This window comes from Lemur catta, chromosome 10 (assembly GCF_020740605.2).
Source record: "Lemur catta isolate mLemCat1 chromosome 10, mLemCat1.pri, whole genome shotgun sequence".
NCBI lineage: Eukaryota > Metazoa > Chordata > Mammalia > Primates > Lemuridae > Lemur > Lemur catta.
Genome location: NC_059137.1, coordinates 78,433,786 through 78,447,712, shown reverse-complemented (window position 1 = coordinate 78,447,712; position 13,927 = coordinate 78,433,786). Strand labels below are relative to the sequence as shown.

General features: G+C 36.3%; 1 protein-coding gene across 6 annotated transcripts in view; it reads right to left on the bottom strand.

The window, feature by feature from the left end:
- NTRK2 (neurotrophic receptor tyrosine kinase 2) overlaps nucleotides 1-13,927 on the bottom strand; it is a 343,471-nt gene that overhangs the window by 291,076 nt on the left and 38,468 nt on the right. For all 6 annotated transcript variants that reach the window (XM_045562234.1, XM_045562236.1, XM_045562239.1 and 3 more), the window contains 2 exons: nucleotides 2,413-2,549; nucleotides 1,764-1,896 (listed from right to left, as the gene is read on the bottom strand). In XM_045562234.1, the coding sequence (XP_045418190.1) occupies nucleotides 1,764-1,896; nucleotides 2,413-2,549 (270 nt within the window). The remainder of the gene's footprint in view (nucleotides 1-1,763; nucleotides 1,897-2,412; nucleotides 2,550-13,927) is intronic.

Here is a 13,927-nt window from a genome sequence, read left to right as displayed (position 1 = left end):
ATCCTTTATCATTTATTCCTTCTTCTCTTTATCTAAACTTTGACAGATAAGAACAATTCTTCAGACCATGATGACCACACAGATATTAACCTAAACTTAGAAAACACTCAAGTATGAGTGTTCTTAACAGAAAGCAGATAATCTAACATTATCCTCTTATTTGTGCTCAGGTAAATCCTCTCAGAATACTACCTAAGAAGCAGCAAAGCTGATAAAATTGCCTAAGTTACCTTTCTAACGTACAGAAAGATTTCAGGTTATCAGTGAAATTCCTCATAACTGAGCACAAGGCATTGCTGAACTCTGCACATATGTACTGTAACAGGGTTCCTTACTTTTAAGAAATGCAATATTACTAAATTTTAAATTTGCAAAGTTTAGTTGTTTGCTTTATCAAATATTTCTCAAGCCTCCTTAAAATAGTATTTGAAAAGTACAATAGCTTTTAATGTATGATTTCATGTATAAAAATTCAATTTAAATACAATTTGGGAGGACTTTATATCAGTTACACAAAATAAGGTGCATTTCTGTATAGATGCACATACTGGAAGGTCAGTGTTACAAACCAACCAAAGCAAGGACCATGGTGGGGTATTGGCCACACTTACCTTCCTCCCACCAAGACCAGGCCCCTATGCCTGGGGCCCACTTATTCCTTCCACCATGCTCAAATGAGTTTTGGGTGAGGTGCTGATTGAAGGACATAAAGTTGGAAGTGTTTGCATATGTTTGGGGATAACATTGACTTCAGGTTTCTGGGTAGGTCAAAATGATGAGAAATTATGAGTCCAGTACCCACTGGACATAGTGCTGGTATTAACAATGACAGAGGATTGCAGTTGGTGATTTCAGTCCTTCACTCCAACAATCACACACTAAATGTGTGCTACAAGTGAGTGTTAACCAGTATACGGACATCAGCTGTGGCTATGGGTCTACACGTGTGTAATCTGTACACATACTTACACACATGCCAATTTATGTTTTTCTCATCCAAATCCTAATCCAAACGGAATAAAACCTCATTAATTTATACCATGCCAGCTCAGAATTTGCAATGATATGAAGTGTCTATGTGTGTTTTACTGAATACACATTCACACTGAATGCCACAATCTGAAATTTTAAGGTATATGTTGTATTATTTATAATACTGGAAAACAATGTACTTACGCTTAACTAAGAAGCATTGATATCTTTTATCTTAGTTTCAATGTATACAGAAATTTAAAACAATTAGTTACAATTCCAGTTTTCTGCAGGTGATAATGATTTTCAATAATTTAAGTAGGACTCCTCCTACCTCCTCATAGAAACTTGATGTCAAACTAATGAGGTTTTATTGTGTTAACAGTACAATTAGATGTTTGTGAAAAGCCAAAAAATATTTTAGGTATCATAAGCTTGAAGCATCATATTCAATTTATAAAGGAAATTTTTTTAGAAACTGGTTTAGGAGAATTTAAGCTAGAACATTAAAAAGAGGGAATAACCAGCTCAAAATATGTTCTATCAGAAAATGAAGGCACAAAATGACAAGCTCAAAATCGAAAAAGAAGCTTAAAAGAAAGATAATGCATGAGCAAGAAGTATTAAGTAGAAATCAAACAAATGAAAGATTGCTTCGTAATTAAGTATGCATGAAACACTGCATATACTTTTTGAACAAACTTAAGCAACACCCAGAGTGCCCCAGCAACAAATGTAGGTGTGTTCACGATCATTCGCTATTAAAAACACATGCCGCTCTGATTACGTACAATGCACAGTGAGGTTGACAGAATCTTGATCTTCTCCTACAAGATTTTCTGCCACACAAGAGATTTGCTTTCCACTGTCATCAGATGAAATGTTAGTTATCCTTAAGGAGCCCTGTGTGTTGCTTGTTTCATTCTACAAATGAATTAACAGACAAAAATAATCTTGATTAAGATTGATCCCAAAGTGACAAGATTGGGGGTTTCTTCCCCTAACTAGAGAAAAAAAATATACAACATTAGAGAAGCTTTCCTGCCTGAGTTGGGCTCAGACAAAGAAGTAAATCAGAAGTTATTCTATTTCTCTGGGTTTCAACTCCTTAGTGTGTGAGGTTGACTTAATCCTCCAATTCCTACCTACCTTCCTCCAAGAGAAGAGACCACAGGGAGAGTCACTCAATTTGCTCATGATGACACAAAGAGCTCACTAGGGATATAAAGACTCTCCAATCTATTGGGTATGCAATAAACTAAAATGCAAAACCTGCCTTTGTTAATTAAGAATAAATAAAAAGAACATGTGCATCAAAACTCTTCATAAAGTTCTATACATGGCCCTATAAAATATCAGTCATCACTAGGCTTAATACATTCTCAAGTTCTGAAACAGTCTCATTGTCTCTCTATTAAGACAGACAAACACAATCCTTACCATATGTTTGGAAACCAGATTACCAACATCCCAGTACATAATTGGAACTGGATCGCCTGCCACACTACAAGATAACGTGATAGACTTTCCCTCCTCCACGGTGAGGTTAGGTGCAACCAAGCTTGCAGACGGCATACCTGTGAACAAGACAAGTAAACAGAGACATATACAAATAGTTAAATGCGGTATCAAAAGAATAACTACAAATTGAAAACTCTTCATGCTTTAAAATCAATCATTATTTACTTTCTGAAACTGATTTATGTTCATCTGAAAAAGTGCCAGGTTGATAAGCTTTATAGATTTAATGTGGACAAAAAAAGTGCTGTCATTAGATTTGAAAATCAGTTATGCACATTTCTGGAAAGTAATATTGCAGAATAACCTTTTATTTAAAAAAGCACTAGTATATAGCAGTATCTTCCACCTCTTTTTCTTCTGTAGTTACTAATCCAGTTTTTGTACATAAATAGGCATTGTACCCATGGGCTGACATTGTATGTCTTTTATGTCCCCCTCTCCTTCCCTCTCTGTCTCCTCCCCTCCACTTTTTTATACTCATAAATACAAAAGGGTGAGAGATGCATTTATAATTTTTTGCAAAAATCTTTTTTTCGTATTAAATAACTCTTATAACTCTAACATACTACCAAATCTCAATTTTGAAAGAGTCAGACTATTGAAGAAAATGTACTTTCAAAGCATTTTTCAAAGACATGAAGCTTGAACTATTACAGTGTTAGAATGTCTCAAAGTTATATAAATCATGGTTAAATATTATAGGTAAAATTGGTCCTCCTATTTAAAATATAATGGGAAAAAAAGCAAATGGATTCTTACTCCAGTGAAAAGTTCTTTTTATTGGAAAACCCTGAGACTGTATTTGTTATCAGATGAAATTTTGAATCTTATAAACATTTTTAAATATTTCAGCATAGCATTGTTTTTATACCTTTATATTTCAAAAGTTATGTGTTCATTTATCGACACTGCTATCCTTTCATTAAACCATCACGCCTATTGAGTGTGTACACTGCTTTAAACTACATAAGAATCATAGTATCTCCGACATGTGGATGGGTCTCAGAGGGTACACCAACATGGCAGATCCTGCTAGTTGAGACTGTCTCTCACTTGGTGTCAGAAACTCTGCTTGGGACTGTATTCACCTTAATAGCTAGTGTCCCACAGATATGATAATCATTAACTCAGAAGTAACCTGGAGGTCAGAAAAAGCAATTCTTCTTTAACAGCCATTAAACTGCAATTAACCCACCCATCTGACAGTATCTGACCCATCATCTTCACATTACTACGCATAAACCCTTCTCTTATGATGCAGTCCTTACTGGCAAAGCCATCATTCTTTATCACGGACAACATGCTTGAACAATATTTATACAGTCTGTCTCATGGCATTCCCACCATTGGGAGAGGACTTCCCAACAAGATCTGGCTTTCAGGAGATAGTGAGGCCCCCTTAAGAACTCTTTCTGACAGTGAGCATCCAATAAATAGCAATGTTACATCTTTCACAGGGTTTCAAAAAGGCCTCTAATGCCCAGAGTTATACAGGGCAATGAAATATATAACCACGATTAAGAGAGAGTACACACATGTACTCACCATCAAATTGGTATTAACTGATCAACACTTATATGCACATATGTTAGTAACATTCACTGGGATTCGGGCAGGTGTGGGGGGAGGAGGAGATGGGTATATTCACAGCTAATGGGTGCGGTGCGCACAGTCTGGGAGATGGACATACTTGAAGCTCTGCCTTAGGCAGGGCAAAGGCAATATATGTAACCTAAACATTTGTACCCCTGTAATATTCTGAAATTAAATAAATAAATAAAATCTCTAAGGATGCTTAAAAAGAGAAAGAGAGAGAGATACAGAGAGAGAGAGAGAGCAGTAAATAAGAATTAGCCCTGGATCCTATACCTGACATATACTAACTGTGTGGCCTTGGGCGAGTCGTTTTTTCCTCTCTTAATGTGTTTTCTTCATAATTTCTGTGACAATTAAGCTTTCTAATTTATTAAGAAGCATGTCAAGGCAAGATATAAGAAACAGGTTTACTTAGTGAAAAAAATCTCCTTGAAGTCAGTGGTATGATCTGGGTGACTTTTTAAAAATATATATTTCATTTTGTTTTTATTAATCAAATATATAGTCATATATTTGAAGAGTCTATAATTCTACAAAACTTATGAAAAATATTCACACTACTATGTGACAAACAGTAGTCCTCCCTCCATACCCATGTGGCCCTATTTCCTGTTCCCAAAGACACTCAATTCATCTCTTTTAACTGCTTTCGGTATCAATCACCACTAAATTGATCATCACTAAATATCATGCTTATATTGCTACTTCTTGGTTTTTCTGTTTCAGCATTATTGACTGACTTCCCACCGTGGAAGATGAGAAACAGTCTCACTTTCACAAAATAGCAGCCCTCCCACATACCTACACACACTCGGCATGCTCTCTCCTTACTTACAGCTTTCCACATGCTATGAAGTTATGTTGTCCAGACTGAAGATATAAAGTTTGTTATAGGTATATAAGCCCTACCAACAGCATAACCACCTAATCTATAATAATTATATCTCATCAAATTCAAGACAGTATTAATTATTGAATGCAACACTGCTACATGAAGTACTAAGAAAAAAGAATGATGCCAATTTAACCATGAGACAATGCTTTCTTACCACTTAGAGCTCCTATTATTTGGATGTTGGACTTTCTAGATAGCCCATCGAACTTTCTAATCTTTCCTCTCCCATTTTCTATCTTTTTGTCTATTTGTTCTATTTACAAGGAGTTTTCTTCAGATTTACCTTTCAAAAACTTCTGGGGTTTTTCATTCTTCTGTCATAGTTTTAGTTTCCAAGACTCTTTTTTTGTTGTTGTTCCTGAATGTTCCTTTTTATAGAAAAGTTACCAGCTTGCAACTTTTGGTGTTTAGTTGACTCTCTCCCATTTTCTTTGTCTTTATGGATTTATTTGCTGACCCTGAGATGACCTTCAGGGCCAGGGCCTATTATGGTGCTTATTCTCAAGGTATGATTTCCCTCCACATAGCCGGACTCCACCGATGGAGCTTAAAGACACCCCTCTTGGCGCCCCAAACCTATTAGATGAATTTCCTGCCTTTTATAAATGTATCTAATAGTTTGGAAATTCTGACCACAGAAAGGTTAAAAAAAAAAGAGATTCTCAGTAGGGAATGCTATGTCATAATCTTAATTTTTCTAATAAAATCTAATGTAGTTTTTTTTTTCCTTGAAGCTTAAGCTTATACAATTAACAGCTCTAAAATGTCTAATTACAGTAATAATAAATATTAGCATTTATTGGGCACTCACCACACCAGATACCCTTATCTAGTACTTTATTGTTTTATTTAATCCTTACAATCTATCTTAAAGGTAAATATTTTGTCCTCATTTCATTAATGAAATATACAAGTTTTGGAAAAGTCAAATACTTTTCCAAATTTAGGAAATATATCTTCCTAAATTGCCCAAGTACATGTAGACCTGAGATTTGAACCCAAAGCTCAGGGTCTCACCACTGCCTCTCGGGCTGCACATATTCCTTTTAGCACAGACCATAAATACCACTGTGTATCCATGACCCAGGAATCTGGGTCACTTAAACAATAATTACATGTCTATTCTGTGAGAAAACAGTGAGTCTCCTTTATTTATAGAAAAATTGTATCACCTTGTCATAGCAGTTTCCAAAGGAATCTGTGCAAAATGGGCCAAGTCTAGATCTTTTAAATGTAAAGTCTTCCACAAATGACTAAGCATCTGACTCACGTTAATGCTACAGTGTTAATACGCTGGCCAAAGATTCAATAATGGAAAAAACAATCTGTACTTGAAATATCACTTGAGGTTTAATTAGCACAATAAAAATGAATTGGGAAGCATGAATAGCCAAGGCAGGCGGGATAAACCATTTGCCAGGCACTACTGCCTCACTTAATAAGATCTGAAATCGGCACAAGTACAGAGCAATGCCCAGTCATGCTTTCAAGCGCTGCTAGCGCTGCTGCAACGGGATCCTAATTCAAAGCACCACAGCCCTCTTCCTTTGGGCAACCTCATTGCAGATAAGAGACGACCAGCTTCCCAGGCAGAAGGACACCTCTGTGTCAGTGTCTCTTGATCTGGATTCATTCAGGAAAGACATACTAGCCTGCAGACCTCAACAGAAAATCATTAACCACACGGTGAAAAAGCCGACTTTCTTTAGACTAGGGCTTGCCAAACTTTAATGTGTTTAGGAATCACCAGGGGGGTCTTGTTAATAATGTAGCTACTTTTCCAGTAGGTCTGGGTTGGGACCTGATAATTTGCATTTCTAACAAACCCCCCTATTCCCTGACACATTTTGAGTGGCAGGAGTTTATGCAATGGGTGTTGGACAATTGTTCACTGGGCTTTTGTTTCTGCAACTATTATTCTTAAACCTGATATGGGCCTGAGTAGTTGTCTAGTCCACCAAACTTCCCCCAAAGTGTCTTCTATGGAACTCTAATTCCTTAAGATGCTCTAAGGAAAAAAAAATTCCAAGATTATTAAAAAAAAAAACCAAAAAACCCTGTGGGGAACTATAGCTGTTCACAACACACATTAATGTATTAAAAGCTCTGAGAGGCCGGGCGCGGTGGCTCACGCCTGTAATCCTAGCACTCTGGAAGGCCGAGGCGGGTGGATTGCTTGAGGTCAGGAGTTCGAGACCAGCCTGAGCAAGAGTGAGACCCCATCTCTACTAAAAATAGAAACAAATTATCTGGCCAACTAAAAATATATATAGAAAAAATTAGCCGGGCATGGTGGCACATGCCTGTAGTCCCAGCTACTCGGGAGGCTGCGGCAGTAGGATCACTTAAGCCCAGGAGTTTGAGGTTGCTGTGAGCTAGGCTGACGCCATGGCACTCACTCTAGCCAGGCAACACAGCGAGACTCTGTCTCAAAAAAAATAAAAATAAATAAAAAATAAAAATAAAAGCTTTCAGAAGTCCTGCTATAAAGAAATTCATTTAAGTTCCATTGATCTTACATTACCCAAGCTTATTTGAGTACATAATCATTTCTTTGAGTTATGATGTCTGTTGTAGCTTTGTTATTTTTATTTGAAGCAATTTAATAAAATATAAGATGTATATATTGAAATTCAGATAAAAAATATATTTAAAGCAAACTGTTCCTATTGATGATGATAATAACATTAATAGCCAATATTCCTTGGGTACCTAATATGTGCTAGTCTCAATTTTAAATATTTTCCATTTATTATCTCATTAGTCATCCCCCAAATCCTAGAAAGTAGGTGCCATCAGTATCCCTATTTCCAGATAAAGACGTTAAAGCTTAAGTGTCACAACTAAACAGCTAATGAGTGGGGGCTGGCCCTGAGCCACACCTGTCTGTCCATGGCTTGACCAGGACATCGTTGGCTGCCTTCTTTGCTGGGATCTACCATGTCTCTGCTCCCACCCATCAGCGCACACTTCCTGAGAGTTGACCAAGCTGACTAGGTCCTACCATCACTAATTAAAGTATGTAGGTCTTCACTTTCTAATAATTGAGAAAAACTAATCTATAGTCATTTTGGATAATTAACTCAGCTTTGCAACAGATGAAATAGATCAAGGTTGGGCTTTGTTTTCCAGTAATCACCAGTAAGCCTGGCTTGTATTCATTCTCAGCTTGCTGCAGGGATCCTGAGCTCTGTTCATTTCATGTGGGGTCATCATTCGATGTGTATAAAAAATATTCAAGTAAATTATGATTTTGTCTGCTCTCTCTCTTCACTCCTCTCACTTCTGTTTGTGCACATAGAAAGGACTTAAAACAAATAAATACTTGACCTGTTAATTCTCTGGCCACAGAATATTAAAATTCTATAAGCTTCCCCTCTACCTTTCTATTTTCTTGGCATATCTTCCAATTTCTTTGTCTCCTAAACAGACATATTCCACAACTGGGAATAAAGCCAAAATGAGCCTGACCTATTTAGAAGTGACTGCTTTACACCTGGTTGCAAAAATGACAGAAAATTAGCAAAATGACTTTCCAAGCTCAAATTGGAAATTGTACTTCTAAGTGTATGTGAGCCATGTCATGATAGTGACAGCTATCACATACCTTCCAAACACAAAAAAAGTAAACAGCATTTGACAGATTAGAAGAAAACAACTTCATTTGGCATTCTAAGAAGATAAAGAAAAACAACGATCCACTGTGTGGTTTACTTTATTTTAAGAGATAAAACCTGATTTCTAAGAAAATTAAAGCAAAACAGTACACTAAAGTAGAACTTCTATATGTTTTCCAAGAAAAAAAAAATCCAGCTAATATGCTAAGAAAATAATGTTTTATATCATCCTAACTTCCACGTAAAGCACTAATATAGCATTTCCTTTTAATTATCTGTGAACACTAACACAGTAGAATTACTACCAGCCTATTTTCCTGGTTTAAAGCAAACAAAAGAAGGAGTGTGTACAAATACGCTACACAGGCATATGTGCTACAAACTGTGGTTGAAACCAAAAGTAAATCTTAAAAATAAATCATTAAAATCAATTGAATTCAAGGAACCAGATCTCTCCTCCTGGGCACCTGTGAACTGACCTTCACTATCATAAATAGTATTCTGTCGATGTGTCTTTACAAGTTTCTACACTAAAAGTCTGAAGGTTGGAAAAGTGGAAAACTGAAATTATCATTATAAATAACAAGCAAACCAAAGGCAGGTCTGATTTCAATCCATGGGACTGTTAAGGGGGTTTTATATAGTAACTGCACAGTTCTTCAACCATCAAGTGAATTGCCTCCTTATATTCACTGCGGGACTGTCATTCTCTATGGTAACTAGTTACTAGTAAAGTGGGTTGAGGGATTGTTTTGATATGACCCAGAGGAATACTGTCTTTCTTAAATGCATTTGCCATCTACTTAGAACAGAGCATTTAATCCACCATTAACACTTCCTGAAGAAGCTCTCTTCCAGACAAGATTTAAATCATAATTACAGTATTAAAAAAGTTAAAGTGTAAAGTCCACTGCTTCTTTAATCCCATTTAGCCAGGAGAAATGATTAAAAGGCTTATACTGCAAGACTAACTGCTGAAGCTCAACCAAGTGTGTAGGAATTGAGTAGAAAATTTTTTTCAACATTCTATGTGATAAATAATTTCATTAAGGACACTAAAAGAAGTAGCAGGAACATTTTTATATGGAATGATGAATCACCACAGCCTGGCAAAATCACCTTTCTTCATTACCACTTACACAATTCCGTTTCAGTCTTCTGTTTCAGTGCCACTGTTCATAGCACTCCTTCATTCCAACTAATGCAGAAATTTTATGTGAATATGTTTTGTTCCCTTGCAATTAATAAAGTTTTCCTAAGGTTTAAAAGGGCCTTGTGAAGAAACAGACCACAACTTGGTTTACAGCATGAATAAATTTACAGTAATTCACAGCAGGAGGGGACTGTTAAAACAATATTGTGAGGCATTTTGACTGTGCTGTTAACAAGAATGGTGCAGTTAAACTTCCCAGTCCCGTTTACCATGTTCAATTAATCCCTAAAGGCATAAAGGAAAAAAGAAGAAACGAGATTCTCTCAAAGTGCAATCAGGACAGAAATTTCAAAAAGAACTAAAATATACTAAACTATGGAATAATTCAGCTAAAATAATATATTTAAGTTATTTTTAATTAACTGAAACACTAGCACCATTATGTTAAAAACCTAGTCCAATCTGATCATTAATATAATATGGCTCATGCATTATTAATTGATCAATTCAGCAAACACTCATCAAACGCCTATTATGATCAAGAGGTACATTAGGAACCATGGAGAATGCATATTTGCATATAAAATGTAGAGAACTTATTCTCCATATAATATCTACATGATTTGAGGGAAACTTTTGAAGAAAACCCATCTTGTAAGGAATAAAAGCTCAGTAGCTCTTCTTTTTTTATTGAAATGAAAACAGCACAAATTGCAAACTAAATGCAATGATCATGCTCTTTACAAATTGTTGGTGTCCAATGATGAAACACACAACACCAGACTCTCAGCCGATTCAGAATTAGCTAAAAAGTTTCATCCAAAAAATAAAACTGTGGAAATAAGGTGAACTCCATAAATCTGTGACTTAAACATAATGTATGTGTTTTAAAAGCATATCTAAAAGAAAAAGCCAGCTGACCATGAATCCATTTTTTTTAAATAAGACATCTAACTTGAAGATATTGGCATGCTACTATCTAGTTTCTTCAAGATGGAACTTTGGAGAAAGATTTTAAATTCAACACTCCAGTATAATTTTCAGCTCAATTTGTCCAACTTCTCTTTAAAGAACCAAAGTTGGGAAACCATCAAAAGAAAATTAATACATGACTAAGCCCTAAACTGAAGCCTCCCCCTCTCATCCCAAATATCTAGAAATGATACACGATAGTTTTACTAAAATCCAGAACCACACTGGAAAATGAGAAGGCATACTGTTGATGGGTAAGATACGATGAGGAACCCCTAAATAAGAGAAGGCAGAAGAACAGGATTAAAGAAAAGCAGTGCAGCCCAAAACCGACACCTAAGTATTCACTGCACAAAATAGGGAAGCTCTGGGTGGATCGAAAATGAGAGCAGAGGATTGCAGGACAGAGTGGGACCCCACTAGGTCAAGTCACCAGGTGACGGGGTAAGAAAAAGAGTTAAAGTAGCAAGAAGAATAACCTTTGCAGCACCTCACCCCATCCTCCCCACCCGGCTCAGCGTCCAACAGCTGTAACTACCTCCAAGTAGGAACAATGAGTGTGAGAACTTCACAGTAGAAAAACAGTTATGCTAGGTGCTGGTGCTACCCTACAGGTATGGTGAACCCCAATGTGGAAAAGGACATTTGAGTTACCAAGGCAAATCACCAGAGATTGCAGAAATGAAAAATCGATGGTTGAAAGGAAAAAATTCAGTAGTTGGAGAAATAGCTGAAGAGCAAAGTAGTGAGTAAACCGATTCTCCCATAATGCAGCACAAAAGGACACGCAGATGGAAAGTACGGAAGAAAGGCTGCACGGTATGGAGGGTGGAGCCGGAAGTGCAAATGCCCATCCAGCGTAAATTCTTCAATGAAAGAATAAATGGAAAGAATGCACAGAGCAAATCAATAAGAAAATTTCTGCAGAACTGGAGGCATGAGCCCTCATATTGAAAGGGCATTCCTCACGCCAAACAGAATTAAAAATAAAAAATTTTTAAACCCCACATCTAGTTACACTGTGGTGAAATTTAAGAATAGCACAAATAAAAAGTAAATCCTCAAAGCTGCTAGAGTAAAAGGAAAAAAGCATAGGTTATCTATCTAGCAAGAAGCAAGCATCAGACTGACCTCAGACTTCTCATCAGCAACACTGAATACAAACAGAATGGAGTACCACATCTGCCAAGTCCTAAGAGCTTTGAGCCTAGAGATTTTTACTCAGCCAACTCCATTGAGAAGAAAAAATACAGGCCGACTTTCCACCAGGTGAGATTTTATTTTTTTTGATTTCTCTGAAAGAAATATTAGAAGATATACTCTAGCAAAAAGAAAAAAAAACACTCCAAGAAGACATGGTAGGACACAAAAGTCAAGGATATATGAAGAAATTGGTGATCTTCAAGAAAAGCTGGTAATGATCTAAAAATAAAATCTCAGATGATAATCTGAGAGCTGAGAGCTGAGAGGAAGAAGTAAAGGGAAGGAAAATATCTTTTCTTGTCTTCTTGGGGGTTATCTTTAGACATCTGGATAAAATATATGTTTAAATAAATGCAGAAAGTATTTTTGCTTTATACATTTTTTTGAAAAACCAGAAACTTAATTTATAACTTTCAAACAATTAAGAAAAAAAACAAAGAGCACTATCAATGAAAGTAAGGGAAAGAAAAACAAAAACGCTACAGAAAAAGAGAGGCTATAAATAGGCAACTCACTGAAGCATAAACACAATCCAATAAACATATAAAATACTCCATAGTAATCAGGAAAACGCAACACAAAAGCAATGACACAGCAAAGACAAAAACTGAGAAATTTGCTAGTATCAAGGTATACCTTGTTGGATAGCAATACCCAACAAAAAATGGATGAGAGCCATTTTTTGATGTACAAACCATATACACCAAAAATTCTGTTTCCTACTGTGTATTCTAGAAAAGGCTTTGTACTTGTATGTATATACAAAGCGCATCAATAAGGATGCTTACTGAAACACTTTTGCAGTAATGAAAAAAGGGAAGTAAGCAAAATGCCCAACATGGAACATTTAATGTAATTAAGACATAGTCTACCATGAATACCATGCAATGGTTAAAAAGAATATGATAGATTTATGACTATTGACCTGAAATGGTCATGAGCAAGAAAAAGACAATATAGGAATATTGGAATATAGGAAATTATTTTTGTAACAAAATGTCTCAATATTATTTGTGTGATTATAAATAAGTAAAAACACTGTGAAAGAAAATAAAAATGAACAGAGAAAGAGCAAAACAATTTAAGAACACGAAAGAGATAGAAATGTAAGTCTGTCAGTTGGCCTGGCACATTCTTCTAGAATGTTGCTTTTTGAAAAGCATCGTTAACATCAAAATGAATTGTGAACGTTACCATGAACAGAACCATTTAGTCCTAATCGGTCAAGCAAACCCATGCCCTCCTGACAGTGGATTCAAAATCTCACTCTCATACACACAATTCATTGACTAATCTGTGGGAGACATAAATAAAAAATTATTGAAAACTGACAAATTGATTATGAAAAATGAGGACCAGCTCACTCCCTACACTTCCCCTCCCCCCAACCACAATGGCCTATCAACAACACATAAGGTGGGATGTGTTACCAGAATGCCACCAAGACAACATGACCAAAAATTAAAATTGAAAAAATAGAGTTGGTTTCAGGCAAGGGCAAAGCAGACATCTATTAAAAGGCAGTTTGTGAAATCAGAGCAGGAGTCAGATGCTTTCACTCTTTTCCTCTCAGTGGTTGCTAAGCCAATGTGGTCACTGCAGCCGTGAGGATTTGGGAGCTAGCCAAAAGGCCAGGTGACTCGACGTTGGATTTCTTGTCCCTCTAGGCAATGTCTCTCAGTGGGGCAAATTTGTACCAGAACAGAGCACAGTTATTAATCAGGAAAAATATATATTAAAAGTTTTTTTTTCAAAGTGTTAGCTAGCAAAGAAAGCTGAAGGAAGTTGGCAAAAGAACAAAGCCTAATTCCCCCATTATGAAACCAAAGGGCTCTATCTGTGACACAAAAATCTGTGGGAAGGGTGATGGCTGTCTTCTAAGTCCCTTCAGGGTAACAAACAAACACTTATCTTTATTTTTATTACACTCTCACTAAGTGTGAGCAGCAGCTATATTTCTCTTAAATAAAAATAGACCTCAAATTAGAGAGTCTTCCA